Source organism: Argiope bruennichi, chromosome 9 (assembly GCF_947563725.1).
Source record: "Argiope bruennichi chromosome 9, qqArgBrue1.1, whole genome shotgun sequence".
NCBI lineage: Eukaryota > Metazoa > Arthropoda > Arachnida > Araneae > Araneidae > Argiope > Argiope bruennichi.
The window spans coordinates 124,796,648-124,815,481 of record NC_079159.1 but is presented as its reverse complement, the minus strand read 5'-3'; the positions used below and the strand labels follow the sequence as shown (position 1 = coordinate 124,815,481).

The 18,834-nt window shown below is 31.2% G+C and overlaps 1 protein-coding gene across 2 annotated transcripts in view; it reads right to left on the bottom strand.

The window, feature by feature from the left end:
* Window positions 1-790: 790 nt before the first annotated feature.
* LOC129983842 (probable aminopeptidase NPEPL1) overlaps window positions 791-18,834 on the bottom strand; it is a 38,968-nt gene continuing 20,924 nt past the window's right edge. For both annotated transcript variants that reach the window (XM_056093502.1, XM_056093501.1), the window contains exons 8-12: window positions 16,693-16,793; window positions 11,243-11,297; window positions 10,597-10,842; window positions 9,363-9,473; window positions 791-3,815 (exon numbers count right to left, since the gene is read on the bottom strand). In XM_056093502.1, the coding sequence (XP_055949477.1) occupies window positions 3,702-3,815; window positions 9,363-9,473; window positions 10,597-10,842; window positions 11,243-11,297; window positions 16,693-16,793 (627 nt within the window). In that variant the 3' untranslated portion in view covers window positions 791-3,701. The remainder of the gene's footprint in view (window positions 3,816-9,362; window positions 9,474-10,596; window positions 10,843-11,242; window positions 11,298-16,692; window positions 16,794-18,834) is intronic.

The following is an 18,834-nucleotide window of genomic DNA, read 5'->3' as shown; positions in this document are numbered from 1 at the left end:
TTGTATCTTGGATTAGATGATAAAAATGACAAAATGGTAAGAACAAATCATTTTTACATTGCTTTCGTATTGTGTGGGTACTTATATTAGATTTTATGTTTTCAATCCAATGAAATGAATGATTTTGCTATTTACATTCATTTAACATCTTAAAAATGTGTTAGGCAGTAGGGCGCTCTAAAAGTTGAGATTCATTTAATTTTCATTTCTATCATTCTTTCGCTTCATTAAAAAAAAAAAAATTAAAAAATTGGCTTTGGCATTATTTTTATCTCACTGATTGACCTTGTCCCTTCAGACTGCTACATAATATAAAGTTAAACAAAAATACAAAATTATAGTAAGTTGTCCCTACATTTATATCGGTAACCGAAAATTTTATAATATGAAACAGATATGCTAAGGTGAACATTGCCATGAAATGGTTACAGTTAAATCATGATCTTAAGCAATCTTTGAGTTAAAAAGAATTTCCGTTTAGCAGAAATTTCATAGATTGTTTTCATTATTTATTTGAACTTTTATTAGTTGAGTTTGGATCTTGTATTCTGGCGTGGGCAAGTTGGCATCTGTTGGTGATATCGGGAGGTATTGACAAATGGAATTTTCGATATGAAGCATTTTGCATGACAATATGCTTTTCAGTTTGACTTGTGAAAATGCATAAAGGCCCTTGAAAATTAAAATGTAATTGCATATTGACAAAACGTACAAAAATAAGTTGCTGTAGCAATTCATAATTCCATATTAAATAAAGTACACAGAACATGTTTGTCTTTCAAATACATTTTTTTATTTATACAAAATCTAAAAACCATTTACATTGTTCTCTTTTGGTTAAAAATAAACTTTAATAAAAATATCTCTTTAAAATGATTATGTAATAAATAGAAATACAATACAAACAAAAGAAAAAATATCATACAATATATAAATGACTTGCGCCGTAAACCATCAGGAACTTAATTACCAGTCATTATAATTCAAAGGTAGTTTTAATGATTTTTGAAGGTTTTGCGAGTTTAGAAATAAGAATTCCGGGTATTTAATAAAATATACGGGCTTAAATTAAGAGCTTTTTTTCTTTCTCACATATAAAATATACAAAGAGAAAGCATAATCGTCAAAAAATTGGAACTCGCGATTTTAACGAATCTCCTTGTTTCAAATTCCTCCTTAACCCTAAAAAGAACACTTTTGGAGTTATGCTTCATTGTGGATATGGTAGTTAAAAAACGCTCCGAGCTTGATGGATGAATTTTAATACGTGGGCTTTGTTTCAAATTTATAAATATTATACACAAGAAGATTGTTGATCTTTGTGTCTGAGTAAAAAGAGCTCAATGGATTAACTTTAGTAGACAGTTTTAATATTTGAAGTGCAGATCTGTGCCAAATTTTGGACCAAATGCATCAATAGGTTTACCATCTATGCATCCGTATGAATGTAAACGCGATAAAGCAACAATTTAGACAAATAAAATACGCTTTTCTTCCAACACTTGTAGATTTGTGCGAATTTTCGTTTTAACTGGTCAAGAAAAAGGCATCCAAAATACATATTCGCTTTTCTTTATTCATTATGAAACAAAAAATGCTCATGTGCATTATTTTGAAATAAATAATAATATTAATAAAAGAATGGAGCACACATTTTGTTCATGATCTTGCCCAGTATCCACAATTTATTCATAGAGGGGGGATGCCTTTATTAGGAAATATATGAGGGAAAAATCACTCAGGGTGGGTTCTTTTTCCAAATTTAAAACACAGAAGTAAATTGCATTTAGCAAAAAATTTATTTTATTGAGAATCTAAAAAGCTATAAAAATGATTTAGTTTTTTTATATTTACATTTTTAAAATGAGATGTGAGTAAATAAAAATCATTTTAGCCACTATCTTGCCTTAGAGATTTGTACTATATATGGAGAAAGTAATGCTACCATGATTGCAGTTAATTTTCGTGACTCTGTTAAAAACTACATATAAAATAAATTAAACAATAAAAAATGTGTAATGATTAAAATTTAAGCCTATAATTAAAATTTTCATGAAACATAATTGTTATATACCAGTCTATTTGACAAATGGAAAGCAAATTTCAATGTAACGACTGAATGTTAATATGCAACAATTTCCTTCACATTATTTGGAACTAGTCCATTACAAGCATTCTCTTGGTTGTACCTATTTTTAGGAACAATGTGTATATATATATATATGTTTTTAAGTGAATAATTTATTTTATATGTTTTAAAAATGCTTATAAAAATACTAATTTTTTTTACTTCAAATTTCAACGACATATGATGGGTGAGTGTATTTTTTGTAAAACTCATATTAAATTCTAATTTTTAAAAAATATTTTTCTTATACACCAAAATACCTTGGAGAATTTGTTGATATACAACTAACATACTTTAATACAGCTTAAATAATTCCCAAATCAATGACATCCTATATTATAAAATCAATTTCTTCAATAACAGAACATTTGAATTTGGATTCATATACATTGAAATTGTTCAACATGTTTGCAGCATGCAAAATTATGAGTCACAACAACTTTGAATATTGCAATTTGAAGAAAGAAAGATTGGTTGTTCAAAGAAACACTGAAGACATACAAATGTTCTTTTAAACCACTATTTTTCATCAATATTTGAAATATTTTCAAAAACAAGGGAGAAATACATAGAAAAATTGATCATTTTTTTTCTTTCTTTCTTTTAAGATTGTTCTGCTCCATCTAATACAACTCATTTACTGTTAAAAATAATTAGAATAAAGCTATTTCTTAATCTTTTTTTCTAGCTGAAAGAATAATTTTTCCAGGGGGAAAAATGGCAACTAACAAATTAATTGCACATAACACACCGTTTAGATCTAAAGATACATATTGTACAGAATGAACAGAAATAAAGAATGTGCTCTTGTATTAGATGTAGTTGGAAAACGGACACTGGACAAGCAACATTATATTGAATGTTAAGTGCCATCATACTAGCATGGGGAAATATAATTAATGTAGCAAACTTTACTTTTTCTCATAAACAACTTTTCTTACAAGATTCCATTCCTTGTCTCAATTTTTATGTAGAAGAACTCTAATATACATTGACTTTAAATATTTAACCATTTGTTAATTACAATAGCAAATAGATAACACATATCTGAATTGGTTAAATAATTTTCTATAGTTTTATTCTACATGCATTACAATTTCCAAATAAGTACTCTGCAAGGAAAATTTCATTTCATTACGACTAGGGCAAGATTAACAAGGACAATTTGTAAGAAAAAGTTTGGTTACTAAATAATTTTCAGCATATTATACTTCTTCATTCTCTACATTTGAAATACTTTATTGTACTAAATCTTACAATGTCAAAGAATTATAAAACGCTTTTTGACAATTTTTATTTATGAAAAAGTGATGATCAATAATGTTTTAATTATACATATTCTATTTTATATTTTGAATAAATTGCAAACCTATAAGAAGATAATACTTTTATACATTCCCCAAACAATAATTAGATATTACACATCAAATGCGTTTGAAAAGTTTGAAGAAATATCAGTATATAACAAATCTTTTTGTTATTTTTGATTATCGATGATAGCATGTCCATTTACTGACATACAATGCATTAAAAGAACAATAAAATGCAATAGGATTATTAGAATGTGTTGCTTTCATTGAGATTCCTCCTTCATGTAATTTGCCAACTTTAAAAGCATAGGATTCTGGGATGCATATGCAAACAATGTATTCAACAAAGCAACACCATATCCAGTGGCTCTGTCACCCTGTAAAAGTTGATAGATATAATTATCTCATAATGAACATACTCTGTTTCACATTTTTAAAATTTTTTCAAAGATAGATATTTTTATGCTCCATACAGTTGAGAAGCTTGATTAAAAACTTCAAATATCTTTCAGTCAAAAGATGAAACTGATGGGAACATCTTATTCTTATTTTTAAGCAATTTTCCATTCTTAAACTTAATTAATCAAACACACTTCTGAATAAATCAATACTTTGATTAAATATTATTATATCTTTCACTACTTAAATCGTTTTTTTTTTTTAATGTTCTGCATTTCTTTTGAGTTTTCATTACTATCTAATGTCAATAAAAAAAAGATTTTTCAAAATAAAATTACTTTTTTAATTGTTTTTTCTTTAATTATCAGTAGTTAGGAAACTTTGCAGGTTAATACATTTAGTTCAAGCCCAATTACTGAAAACATATTGTGGAAACATGGCATAGTACACAAATAGTATCAATACTAAATCTGATTTTGTAATTCATTGGTCCATAAATGTAACAACATTGCAGCGGCCAAACAGGCGATAAATGACTGTTTGTTTCGCCAACTGGCGATAAGCATCAATCATACCTTTGGAGATGAACTTTGCTCTCCAACGGATACGAGTGATTCACTTCCTGCCTTCGCCAGCTGGCTTAGAACTTCTGCCTCGTGCTGGTCGATGGAATTACGGCCAATGTATCATATTCTATATTTGTTAATTTAATTTGTAATTAAAATTTATTTTTGTTATTTACATGGCTGGCAGTTTTCATTAAGTAAAAATGTTGTAATACTTTAATTTAAAGTAAATTTGGCAATGCGTGTTAAACCACGCACCAAACTGGTGACCCGGTACTTTCTCAATTACTTTTCGTTATGGATTATTTTGGATTATGGTGCCGAGAAGTAATACATCAAGGATCAGGTATGTGTTCGAATATTATTTTCATTTCTCTGTGATTGGTCAATATTTTATTTCCCCATTATTTTGGCGAAGAAATCGTATTATTTATATTCAGTATTATTTTTCGTGTTATTTTTTGTATTCGAATTTCTTATTACTTTCGTTTTGGCTACCATGTTTATTATTATGATTCTTAACTCCCAAATTTTTTTAAAAACCACGTGTATTTAAATAATTATAAATTTTTCTGATATTCGTAAATATTGTAAAATTATTAGTTTTCCACAACGAGAAACCAAAAATGCTTAATTCTGAAAACGAAACTGTCAATGCTGACGCTCCGACAGAGTCGCAGGTGTCCCATCTTTCGGTGAAAATACCACCGCTGTGGAGGAACAATATAAAATTATGGTTCATCCAAGTAGAAAGCAATTTCGCTCTAGCTAAGATAAGTAACGATCTTACAAAATACAATCATTTGATTGCAACTATTGATCCGGAAACTTTATCAGCGGTTGCTGATATTTTACTCGCACCCCCCGACACCAACAAATATGATGCATTAAAGGCTCGACTTGTAGCCAAATTTGCCGCTTTGGAAAATGAACAAATCCGTCGACTGCTTTCGGAACTACATTTAGGCGCCGATAAACCATCGCAGTTACTTCGAAAGATGCGCGAACTCGGTGGTGGCACAGGCATAAAAGATCATTTTCTCAAAACTTTATGGCTGCAAAGACTACCGTCAAAAATGCAGGCAATTTTATCAATAAGTTGTGAACCCCTGGATAATTTGGCCAACATGGCTGACAAAATTGCCGAGGTCCGTATTTCCTCAACAGATAGTAGCGTCTTTGCCGTAAGCCGAAGCGCGGAAAGTAATGCCATGCGGAAAGCTTCCACTCTGGATGAGTTTACTGCACTCCGAATAGAAATCGCCGCTTTAAGTAAGCAGGTACAACGGTTTTCACGCGACAGAAGCAGAGGCCCTTTCCATCGGAAAAACAGACACCGTAGTTTTTCGCGTGGGCGTTCTGGTGATCGTGGGAGAAAATTCTGTTATCATGCGCGTTTCGGAGAAAAGGCACATGTGCGTACTCAACTAACGCGGATCCGGAAAACTCGCAATAGCGGCTGTCGATCAACCTACATCGACGGCAGCCGCGCAATCGTATTGTTTGCATGTTTTTGATAAGAGATCACATTTCAAATTTTTGATCGATTCTGGCTCTGATGTTTCATGCATACCACTCAATGAAAACCAAAAAAATCTAAAACCTGATTATCTGCAACTTTTTGCAGCTAACAACTCCAAAATTTATACTTATGGATCTAAATTATTAAATGTGGACTTAGGTCTCAGGCGAAATTTTCCATGGAAATTCTTAATTGCTAATGTGCCTGTTCCAATAATAGGGGCGGATTTTTTACAAACCTTTAACCTATTAATAGATCTCAAAGGGCGCAAACTTATTGATAATGTAACTAAATTTACCCAATCCGGAATAATTTCAAAATCAACAAATTATGCATCTCTAAAACTTATTTCTGGTGAATCAATATACCATAAAATTTTGGAAGAATTCCCAGAATTAACAAAATTAACATTTGGGTTAAAACCTGTTAAACATAATACGGTGCATTTTATTGAAACAACAGATCCGCCTTTCCATAGTAAACCTAGAAGGCTAAATCCAGAAATGTATGACGCCGTCAAAAAAGAGTTTCAATTCATGATGGATCAAGGCATATGCCGACCATCAAAATCACCTTGGTCATCTCCCCTTCATGTCGTTTCCAAAAGCTCAGGTAGCATTCGTCCTGTTGGTGATTATAGAAGATTGAATGCCTGTACGGTACCGGACCGTTATCCCATACCCCATATCCAGGATTTTTCCAATGCACTCTACGGAAAAAATATTTTTTCGAAACTTGATATAGTCCGTGCTTATTTTCACATACCAGTGCATCCGGATCATATACAAAAAACAGCAGTTTGTACACCATTTGGACTGTTTGAATTCCCATTCTTAAATTTTGGACTATGTGGGGCAGCGCAAACTTTTCAGCGATTCATGAATGAAATCCTGGGAGATATTAAATTTTGCTATGTTTATTTGGATGATATTTTAATATTTAGTTCCAGCCAAGAAGAGCATAAAGCTCATTTACGAATCGTACTAGAGAGATTAAATACATATGGACTAACCATCAATGTTTCAAAATGCATATTTGGCGTCTCAGAAATTCCTTTCTTAGGTCATTTAATTACTGGTTCGGGAACTAAACCTTTACCCGATAAAGGTGAACCGATTCTTAAGTATCCACAACCAAAAACAGTAAAAGATCTTCAAAGATTTTTAGGTTTTTTTAAAATTTTTCCGTAGATTTTTACCGAACATAGCAAAACATCAGGTACATTTAACTTCATATTTAAAAGGTGCAAAAAAGAATGATAAAACGAAATTGGACTGGTCAGATAAAGCGGAAGAAGAATTCCAAAATTGTAAACAATTAATCGCAAATGCTGTTTTATTGGCACATCCAAAACCAGATGCCACATTAATTTTACAAGTCGACGCTTCAGACTTTGCAATCGGAGGGACATTGTCTCAATTAGTAGATGAAGAATTGCAACCACTCGCATTCTTTTCTCGGAAACTCTCCCCAGCAGAAAGAAACTATAGCGCTTATGACAAAGAGTTATTAGCAGCTTATGCTGCCATCAAACACTTTAGGCATATGCTTGAAGCTAGAAATTTCTCTTTGTTTACTGATCATAAGCCGTTAACTTATGCTTTCCAACAGCGCTTGGACAAATGCTCTCCGAGACAGGCTAGACAATTAGATTTTATATCTCAGTTCACCACCGATATTCACCACATAAAAGGCTCTGAGAATATATTAGCAGATGCACTTTCGAGGATAAACGCAATAAACATGCCAAATCCCATAGATTATAACGAAATTGCACAAGCACAACAAATTGATTCTGAATTAAAAAATTTAATCGATAATTCTGCAACATTACAATTTAAAAGAATTGCTTTTCCAAATTGCGAAACTCCCATTTATTGTGATGTATCAACAGGTACAGCTCGACCTTATATTCCTGAATCATTTCGTCAACAAATTTTTGCATCACTACATAATTTATCTCATCCTAGCATTCGCAGCACTTCAAAATTAATTCGATCGCGTTTTATTTGGCCTTCCATTCGAACAGACTGCAACAATTGGGCTAAGCATTGCATCCCGTGTCAAAAATGGAAGGTAATTCGCCATACTAAAACCCCAGTAGGAAAATTTGTAGCCCAATCACAGAGGTTCGAACATGTGCACCTGGACCTTGTAGGCCCTCTACCTCCTTCTCAAGGAAACCATTACTGCTTAACAATGATAGATAGGTTCACGAGATGGCCAGAAGCCGTACCAATTCCAGACATGACAGCACAGACAGTAGCACAAAATTTTTTTAAGCACTGGATAGCCAGATTTGGTTGTCCTGCAAGAATTACTACTGACCAAGGCAGACAGTTTGAGAGTGATTTGTTCCGTGCTCTCTCTCAGCTACTAGGAATTAAAAGGATCAGATCTTCTCCTTATCACCCTCAGGCCAATGGCCTGATCGAAGAGTTCCACCGCCCATTAAAGGCAGCTTTGAAAGCCTACACACAGATCAGTGGTCTGCAGCACTGCCCACCTTGTTACTAGGATTCCGGTCCGTCTTCAAAGAGGATCTGCAAGCGACGACAGCTGAGCTGGTATATGGCAAGTCTCTGCGACTACCAGGAGAAATTTTCGATCCAACGCCTGGAGACGCATCACCCAAGCAACTCGTGGAGGACTTAAAACGTCATTTTGCAACGATGAGACCAGTTCCAACGTCCTGTCATGGCCAAAGAACAATCTTTGTACATCCTCACCTCAACGTGTGTTCACATGTATTTGTGAGACATGACGGTGTACGCAAACCCCTACAAGCACCATATGATGGACCGTACAAAGTTCTAGTCAGGCGACAGAAAACTTTCGATCTCGAGATCAAGGGAACTTCCCATACCATCTCTATAGACCGTCTGAAACCTGCTTTTATAATTCCTCCTGAGTGTTCCAGTATACCACCGGCCAAGCAAGAAGCAAGTTCCACTACTAAGTGTACCAAAACACTTCCAGCTGAGACATCCATCGTCGTTCCAGCAAGGCAAACAACTCGCTCAGGCCAACAAGTTCGACCCCCACGTCGTTATGTCCATTTCCAATGAGACTGCGGAGGGAGTGTGCAGCGGCCAAACAGGCGATAAATGACTGTTTGTTTCGCCAACTGGCGATAAGCATCAATCATACCTTTGGAGATGAACTTTGCTCTCCAACGGATACGAGTGATTCACTTCCTGCCTTCGCCAGCTGGCTTAGAACTTCTGCCTCGTGCTGGTCGATGGAATTACGGCCAATGTATCATATTCTATATTTGTTAATTTAATTTGTAATTAAAATTTATTTTTGTTATTTACATGGCTGGCAGTTTTCATTAAGTAAAAATGTTGTAATACTTTAATTTAAAGTAAATTTGGCAATGCGTGTTAAACCACACACCAAAACATGTATAACAATTAATTTTAAAATAATTTTACCTGATAACATGGCTTGGCCATATCTATGTGGAGCCATTTCCCATCATAATCAAATCCTAAATGTGATCCTATAAATAAACCAGCGCAAGATACTGCACCACAGGAACTATCCTGAAAAATCAAAGAAAATTTTAAGGACTTACAGTAAAGATTTATATTTCAATAGAAGTAAAAAATATATATATTTGTTTTCGAATGATAAATAATATTACATTTTAGTTGGATGAAATTAAAGCAGTTTCGTGCTTAAACTGAACTTTTATAGCACTTTAAGAATTTAAAAACAATATCAAGATTAAATTTCCCACCCTAATGATAACATATTCAAAATTTTAAGTAATATGCTGCAAGTTCAAGAATCAATTAGAGCTAGGTAATAACAAAGTTTCAGTCTATTGCAAAGCTGATAAAGTGACCGATTTTGAAATATATAATGTCAATTTTTTAAAATGAAATTTCAATAAAAATAAATATCAATAGTTTTTTATTGTCATAAATACCAACACATTGAAAAGATTTTCCAAACAATTAAAAGACCAGCATAAAAACAAAAACTGCTCACAGTTCTGAATTTTAAAGATTTAGATATCATGTTCAAAGTTGTTGAACTAAAATTCTTCAGAAAATAAATTAAAACTTAACAATGAAAATCAGTAAAAATATGAATTTCTCAGTAGGGAAAAAAAATTGAATATTCTGTTATTAATCAGCAGTGCAACACCTAATTCTATAGATTGATTAATGTACATTGATGTAGTGGTCCACAAAATGGTGTTTCAACTTCCACACATTTTATTTACATTTTTAATTCTTCACAGATTATGACATCAATTAAATAATTAAGTTTTTGTTATCAGTTAAAGATAAATATTACCTCTAGAATGTCAAAGTTTAAAGAAGTTGAATATCTTAACTCTACAAAAACAGGGATTTTGGAAACAGCTATCATAAAATATTGTGAAAATCAACTTGGAAAAGAAAATGAGGAAGCTCTGTCTAGTGTATCCCATAATTTGAGAGAATGTGTGGTGATCAGCAGGACCATTGATCATGCCGATTATGTAAATTTAATATGATTGAAAAAATGCTTAATACATTTTTACACAACTATACATTTTACAAAAGTTTTAATTGGAACTTTATATAGTGCCCCAAGAATTTTAGAATTATCATCATAAATAAATTTAACATATATTAATTTAATATATGTTAAAATGAATATATGTTAACTTACAGATACTGAATTTTTCATATCAGCATATGAACTGTTAAATTCACAGAAATGCAATTCTGGCACAAATGGCATTGGATGGATTAAGTCACCAGATAATTTCCCAGCCAAAATAGCTTTTCTTTCATATTCTTCATTATTTGTAAGCAATGCAGCATGATAACGCCCAGTAGCAACACCTTGGGCTCCAGTTAAAGTAGCCATATCTATAATTATTGTGGCTTGCAAATCTTTCTTGGCATAAGCAACCTAAAAATTGTAAAAATATGAATAAGAAATTTGGATTCAACATATTCACAAAAATTTAAACTATTTCAAAAATTACATAAAAAGCAATTAAAATTGGATGGAAACTTCAAAGTATTATTCAGATTTTTTTTTCCCCCAGCATTCAGAAATTTTAAATATTTTCTGCTTAATGTAAAGTTAGTGGCGATGTGTGATGAATGATTCATAACACTACTTTTCAAAATAAAATGTTAATTTATTACTGATAAAAAGCTACTATTTAATTATTTTTTAAAAAAGTTAATAGAAAAGTATACAACTCAATCAAGATAATAGTTCTAACGCCAAAACGACTTTCATTAAATGATTCAAAACATGAGAAATGTAGAGAAAATATTACACTACAAATCAAAATACTTACACCATCTCCTAATACTAGACGGCCTTCTGCATCAGTATTGTTCACTTCAACAGTTCTAAACAGAACAGAAATTCTGTTAATAATTCCATTTTTATCCTTCTAAGAGTTTGTTTATGTGTTTCAAAGTTAAGTATTTTTCAGATGGAATATTCAGTATGTAATATATTATAAACAAATAACTTGGCAAATATTACGATTTGAATCGGATGTTGTTATAAAATATTTTGATGAATTCTAAAATTTAGATTCAGAAAAACTGAATGTAAAAATCAGTACACAAGAAAACAGCAAATTTAAAAATAACAATTACAATAATGATTTATTTTTAATTTACAGAAGGCTGACTAAACCTTTTCTCAACCTTATATTCTTAGGAATGTGAAAGATAAGCTGTTTAATATTTTTGCTACTTTTATCATGCTCCTTTAGCTAGTATCTGGGGGCACGACAGTGCCCCCACCAAGTCGAGCAAAAAACAAGCGGCACGGCCGTACCATCCTTTTCTTGAAGCAGTTCAGGCCATTTTCGCCCCCCTATAACTTTGCTTTGGATAAAACTAGAAGCCTGAATTTTCAGTAACCAAGCAAGCATTATATAAATACGGTATATTTCAAATTTCATTAAATTTGAACCAGTAGTTTAAGAATTATAACTAGTCAAAGTTTGTGAATTTTGTCACTGACTGACTGACTGACAGATCATCAAAACTCTAAGGCACTTCTAGCAGACATAGAAGCTTCAAATTTAGAATACAATTAGAGTTTAGTGTATAAATCAAGGAAAAACTAAAATATCCGTGTAATAATGGACGGATCGATAAATTTTTCGAAGTTTCGAGCATTATCTATTTTGTCGGCAAATTCGTCGCCAAGTTTGTCTCCAAGCTCTGGGATCACTGGCTCGGCATCTAACAGCATCCAGTACAGATTACTGTAAAACGGTCTTTCTTATGATGACACTATTTGCTCTGGGAAGCAAAATTACAGGTTTGTAACAGTATCTAATTTGGAATAATTCAATTTGAAGCTGTGGAAGCTGCAAACGCAATGGGTGACTTTCAGAGAATCAATCTGGTAGAAGAGCAAACTGATCTTCAAAGTATGATCGTAAAACTTAAGGCCGATCAAAAAAGAGTCTTTGATAAGATCACAAATAAAATGGACACAACTGATAATAACGCTGACGTTTTACGCTGTTTTGTGAGTGGAACTGGTGGCACTGGAAAGAGCTTTTTAATAAAAACTCTGAAAGTTTGGGTTAAGGCGTATTTAAACAAAAAAGTGGCAGTTAGTGCTCCAACAGGAATAGCTGCATTCAATGTGAATGGATTGACTATACATAGACTATTGCAGCTGCCTGTAGAACACAAGTAAACACCGAAGTACAAGCCACTTTCTGATGAAGTGCTCCAAGTTCTGAGATCTGATTTGAAAGAAGTAATGTTGTTTATCATAGACAAAGTGTCAATGATATCCAATGTTACTTTAACATATATTCATTTACGCTTTCCTGAAATATTCGACACAAGCGATGATCAGAATGGGTGGTTTGTAGAAAACATCTTGCAGTTTTCGGAGATCTCTTACAGCTTCCGCCAGTAAGAGAAAAGTCACCTTTTGAAAAACTACCAACTGCTGAAACTAATAAGTTGTTAGGTTCCCTCAGGATAACGAATCTGTGGATTGAACTGTTCATATACGATGAACTTACAATTAACATGCGACAGCTCTATGATTCTGACTTTGTTGAAATGCTAAATAGACTAAGAATTGATGTGACTACACAAAAGGACCGCGACTTACTCTCGACTAGATTAATAACTCTAAAATCCAATTCAAATGAAAGGACCGCGACTTACTCTCGACTAGATTAATAACTCTAAAATCCAATTCAAATGAAAACAGATTAATTGAAATAATTGAACACCTCTAGAAACTTCCTGATGATACTGTTTGCTTATTACCTACAAAAAACATGTGTCAACAATTAAATACTGCAATGCTTAAATCTCTTCCACATCCCGAAATAAAACTTACAGCTGTAGATAGCACAGATTGCCCCAGATACCTCACAAAAAGAGCTCGTGAATGCATAAAAAAATACGAAGACGATGCTTCTACGACTGCAGCCCTGGAAGAGAACATAATTATAAAAATAGGAGCAAAAGTCATGTTAAGGCGAAATATTGACGTGAGTCTTGGTTTAGTTCAGGGTTCTATCGGTATGGTGGAAAGAGTAAAGGTTGATAAGGAAAATACAAAAATAATTAAGAAAATATACATTACATTTAATAAAGAACATGTTTACGAGCTTAGTCCGGTCAAAATTAAATTTTAAATTATTAATAGTGCTTATGTTCATCGCGAACAGTTTCCCATATGTATAGCCTGTGCTATAATCATACACAAAAGTCAGAGCCTAAATCTAAATAATGCACTGATGAATATCGGTTCTGCAGTATTCACATCCGGTCAAGCTTACGTAGCAATTTCGAGAGTTATAAGTCTGGACGGCTTACATCTAATAAATGTCGACTTTATAAGTATTAAAGCGCAGGAATCCTTAATTTGTGAATACAACAGACTAAGAAGTATTTACCGTTCAGACTTGTCAAAAATTGTAACATCAAAGCTTACGAGAAAAACCCATAGATACAGGGAGTGGGCTATGAGAAAAACTGTAGCTGAAGCTCAAGAAGTAGTATCGGAAAAGAAAAAGAGGAAGACTACATACAAAAATAAGAAAAGGACTATCTAAAAAAAGAAATGAGATGCCATCAAAAACATAACTTGTAAAAATAACCAAGTCTCGCAACTCAGTTCTTCTATAGTAAAAAGTTGCGAGATCCATGTAATACCAAGTCAGTCAATTTATTCAGTCCCTACTTAAGGGTCCTTCTGTCTTAAGTTATTACGTAATTAGCTAACCTAACAACATCTTATAGTGACCATATCAATATTGAAAATCTTTTATGGTTTAAATAAATAGATTGACTTGGCAATCGCACTAAACAATCTAATTTAATATAATATGTTAATGTAATCTAATTTAATGTAAAGATACATTGTGTTTTCATGCGATGGCCAAGTCATTCTATTTATTTAAACCATAAAAGATTTTCAATATTGATATGGTCACTATAAGATGTTGTTAGGTTAGCTAATTACGTAATAACTTAAGAAGGAAAGACCCTTAAGTAGGGACTGAATAAATTGACCGACTTGGTATTACATGGATCTCACAACATTTTACTATAGAAGAACTGAGTTGCGAGACTTGGTTATTTTTACAAGTTATGTTTTTGATGGCATTTTTCTTTACTGTTAAACAAGAATGCTGAAAAAATCTGTCACAAACTACCTTGTACAAAAATGCATGACATTTTTGTACAATCTAATGTACATTTTTTTTGGTTGTTCCACTATCAATGAAAATATTTCTGATACATTATTAAATGAATTAAGGGACGAATGCGGCGCAACAAATTTTAATGTCCACAATAGTTCTGTTTTCGATTATTGTTCTTGAACTGAAAAGTTTGAAATAGGCTAATTTTCAAATTTGATGTTTTCAGACTTAACATGACATCATTCTCCTATGTATCTTTTAGTCTGACATCAACAATGAATATTTTTAACTGGCACATATTTTTGCATGTTATCCTCTTTTGGTATGACTAACAAATTTTTGTTTTTCCCTTATTAATTAAGCTTATAAATTTCTTACATAGCTAGTGGTACGCAAAAAAAAAAAAAAAAAAAAAAAGGATTTTGCGGAATTTTTCGAACCAATTCAGCGAAATCAGAATTCATATTTCTGACAAATCCCTATTAAATGCAGAATTTAAGTTGGTCATTATTTAAAATAGCTCTCTAATCTACTCTAATTAAGCTCACAATCACTCAAATAATAAAAAAAAATCATTCAATAAACTCACATGTAAGTGATCAAACACCACCACGATACTTTTGTAAATTAAATGTTTCTATTCCTGCCACAGAAATTTATTCTATTCTCTCACACAGTTATAGCAATCTCACGGATCTTTAATAGCTACAATCCGGGAATCTCATAAAAAGGGAACACCTGTCTTTGAAATCGAAATTAAACTGATCTATACAAGAAAGAGGTGAGGGGAGACAAGTAAAAAAGAAGCGAGTTTCTGCGATTACAGACTAGTTCCCTTTTTAGTGCTAAGGCAACAATTTTTTATTCCTATAATATTCATTAGATAGGTTATTTTTTAGATGGAATAAAAAAGGAACTATAAAAAAATTCACTGCATTTTCCCGGTTTTCTGAATTCTACCATGGCAATTTTGCTCATTATATCCTCACTTCAATATTATTCAACTCTAATAATATATTCAAATATATTATTAGAGATAACTGCTAATAAGATCTTAAATATTTTTTAAATATTTTTATTAAAAATATTTTGTTTTTTTTATTGAATCATTATTTCATTCCATTCTTAAATATTAACTTTGATTTCAGTATTTGTGAGCATTATGTATAGAGAAAATCCCACAACCAGAAAACAAAGATTAGCAAGAAAAAGAAACGAACAACGAGGGCAAGATAAAACCAAGATACATTAAATTACATATGAGCTATTATTAAAATAATAACAGAGCATATAAATGAGCACAACTTCTAGCAACATCAAGATTTACGAAGAGGGGGGAAAATCAATTGCTGTTGTGCTAGTTTTAAAACAATTCTGAAAATTAGTAAAAACAAAAAGTTGAGAAAAATCTTGATTAAATATATCACCAACAAGCTATTTTTTTGCACATACACAATAAGAGAAAGATGAATTTCAAAACTAGAATTTAGCAACTTGGTCATAACTGGCCCTTATGCCATAAAATGGTAATCAATTAATCAAAAATAGAACATTTCAACTAAATGTATCACCAATATTTTTTTTATATATATACACAAATAAGAGTAAGATGAATTTTAAAAACAGAAAAAGGGCAACTTGGTCAGAATTAGCCTTTGTGCAATTAAAAGATCAATCAAAAATAGAAAATGGCACAATTTGGCATGCAAAATAACACAATCACAATGTTGTTTCTTTAAAAATTGTAATTTAGTTAAAAATATATAATAAACATGAGAAAAAAACTATTTTAATACATAAAAAATACAATACATTGTTATTTGAGAAAACAATCTCTATTTCAAGATATATGTTAAAATTGTTGAATTAAGAATAACTTACTTCCCTGAACAAAGCTTTATTATATCATCTGACCTGAGAAAACCTATACAATGTTTTGTAAATCTCTATTTCAAGATATATGTTAAAATTGTTGAATTAAGAAGAATAACTTACTTCCCTGAACAAAGCTTTATTATATCATCTGACCTGAGAAAACCTACACAATGTTTTGTAAATCTCTATTTCATGTTAAAATTGTTGAATTAAGAAGAATAACTTACTTCCCTGAATAAAGCTTTATGATATCATCTGGCCTCGTGGCTAATGGACCAATAGCGTTTTCAGCAAGGCAAAAAATGGCATGGAGATTTTCTTTGAAACCCTAAATTATGATTTGAATAAAGTTCAAAGCAAGATACAGAATTCTTTAAAAATGCAGCAAGAATTAATGCTTTCAAATAGAATACTTCTTCTGAAGTCTTATATCTAATAATATGACTGCATTTATTATTGAATTAATGCATAAATAACAATGGCCCTTGCATTTTTTTTTTTTTTTTCTTTTACATATCCCTTTGAAAAGTGATTACGGTACTAACAGAATTTTGCATTCTTTCCACAATTCAAGTTTACTTTGAAGCAATTTCAACTGAATAAACCCACTTGTATCTCACTAACAATGAATAAACTCACTTGTATCTCACTAATAATCTGTTTTCCTGAAAATTAATAAAATATAACTTTTGATGTATAGAATGTTTTTTATGTTTCTATATATTTTATCTACGAAACATATTCATTGTTTGTTGGCTAAAAATATTGCAAGGGAAAATTGAACTCTAACCCCTGTTGGGTTGGATAAAAGTAATTTGCTTATATGCATTTAACAAACAGATTCTCTGACAGAAAATGTTATTTGCATGTTTCAACTAACTGCAAATGGGATTAAATTTATTTAAACAATCTTTCAGGTTAAGGTTGTGCAGATCCTTTTAAATACATATAGCAAATTGGATGAACTGATATGAAATTTGATATAAATGTTTAAATTTGTCCAATTAGCAATAAAGTTAGATTATGTCTTTTTAAATCAAAACCTCCGAATATGTAATTATCTTGTAATTATATAGGAGCATTTGTTCTAAATGTCACTGGTATTCTAAATTGAATTAGAAGTGAAATAATCAAATATGGGTATTTCTGTTTCACTATGTTTTGCAGGTAATTATGCACCTACAACATAATTCAATTCTAAATATAAAAAAATTTCCTTATTTCTTTTAATAACAACTCAAAATTTATCATAGATATGAAAACATTTTTATAATATGGATAATATTCATAAGTTGGCTGAGGAAATCTTTTCAAATGTTGCAAAAAACTCCAATGGTATTTTATAACATGATACTGATACTTTTAATGAAATCAAAATTAGATGGCAAGTTTTGCCTTCTAGGACAAAAATACCACAATATTTACAATGAATTTACCATAAAAAAAATTACCTTTAAATGCTTAGAAAATGAATCAAGTATTGTAACCTTATTCTAGCAAGTTACATACCATATTGTGTTTTATAAGTTTATGAAGCTTTTACTTGTGCTATATGTTATTAATTATTTGTGTGATTAAAATAAAAATTTCATACAAATTAGTTAATTATTTATCATTCTCATGTATTCCTTAAATCTTTGTTACATTAATTTATGTGGTGCAATAAATAGTCAAATGCAATTAAGAATTATTTTGCTATACAAAATTTGTTTTAATGGTTTAGAAAGTCAACTTTGCATGGGATACTATTTTTCTTCACGCTGGCTCTGAGGTCAACCTATTCCAAACTTGATCTACGTACTTTCAACCTATAATATCATTATAGGTTATATAATTTTAACTCACTCCAATCTGAATTAAATGAGTCATGGAAACCATTAAGAAATAGATGAACTGCAAGTAGTAAACTGAAATAATTGCAAATATTTCAGTTTCAATAGATGCAAAGATGCTCATCACTAGACTTAATCATGGTGCTTCTTAGCCCAATGATTTCGCTTTTGAAATTCAGCACATTCTTCTACTTGGTTTTTATTTTGACTATGGTTAAATCAATTTATATTTGTTTTAAGATAAATATTAAAAAAAAAAAACTTTCTACTCAAAAAAGACATTTTTATCAGTGAATTAAAATGGAAAAATAATTTTTTCCATCAAAAATCAAGAGATCAACATAAAAATTGTACACAAATGAAGTACAGATAGAAAAGTTTTGAATACATTGAAATCATAATCAAATTTATAATGTGTTTTTATATAATAAATTTTGGTATTTTTTGTTTAAGATATTTGTTGTGCGTTGCTTTATACACCTTACCTATTACTTTCTGCACCTAATAATTTAATGTTTTTTGTCTTCTAGATTTTTG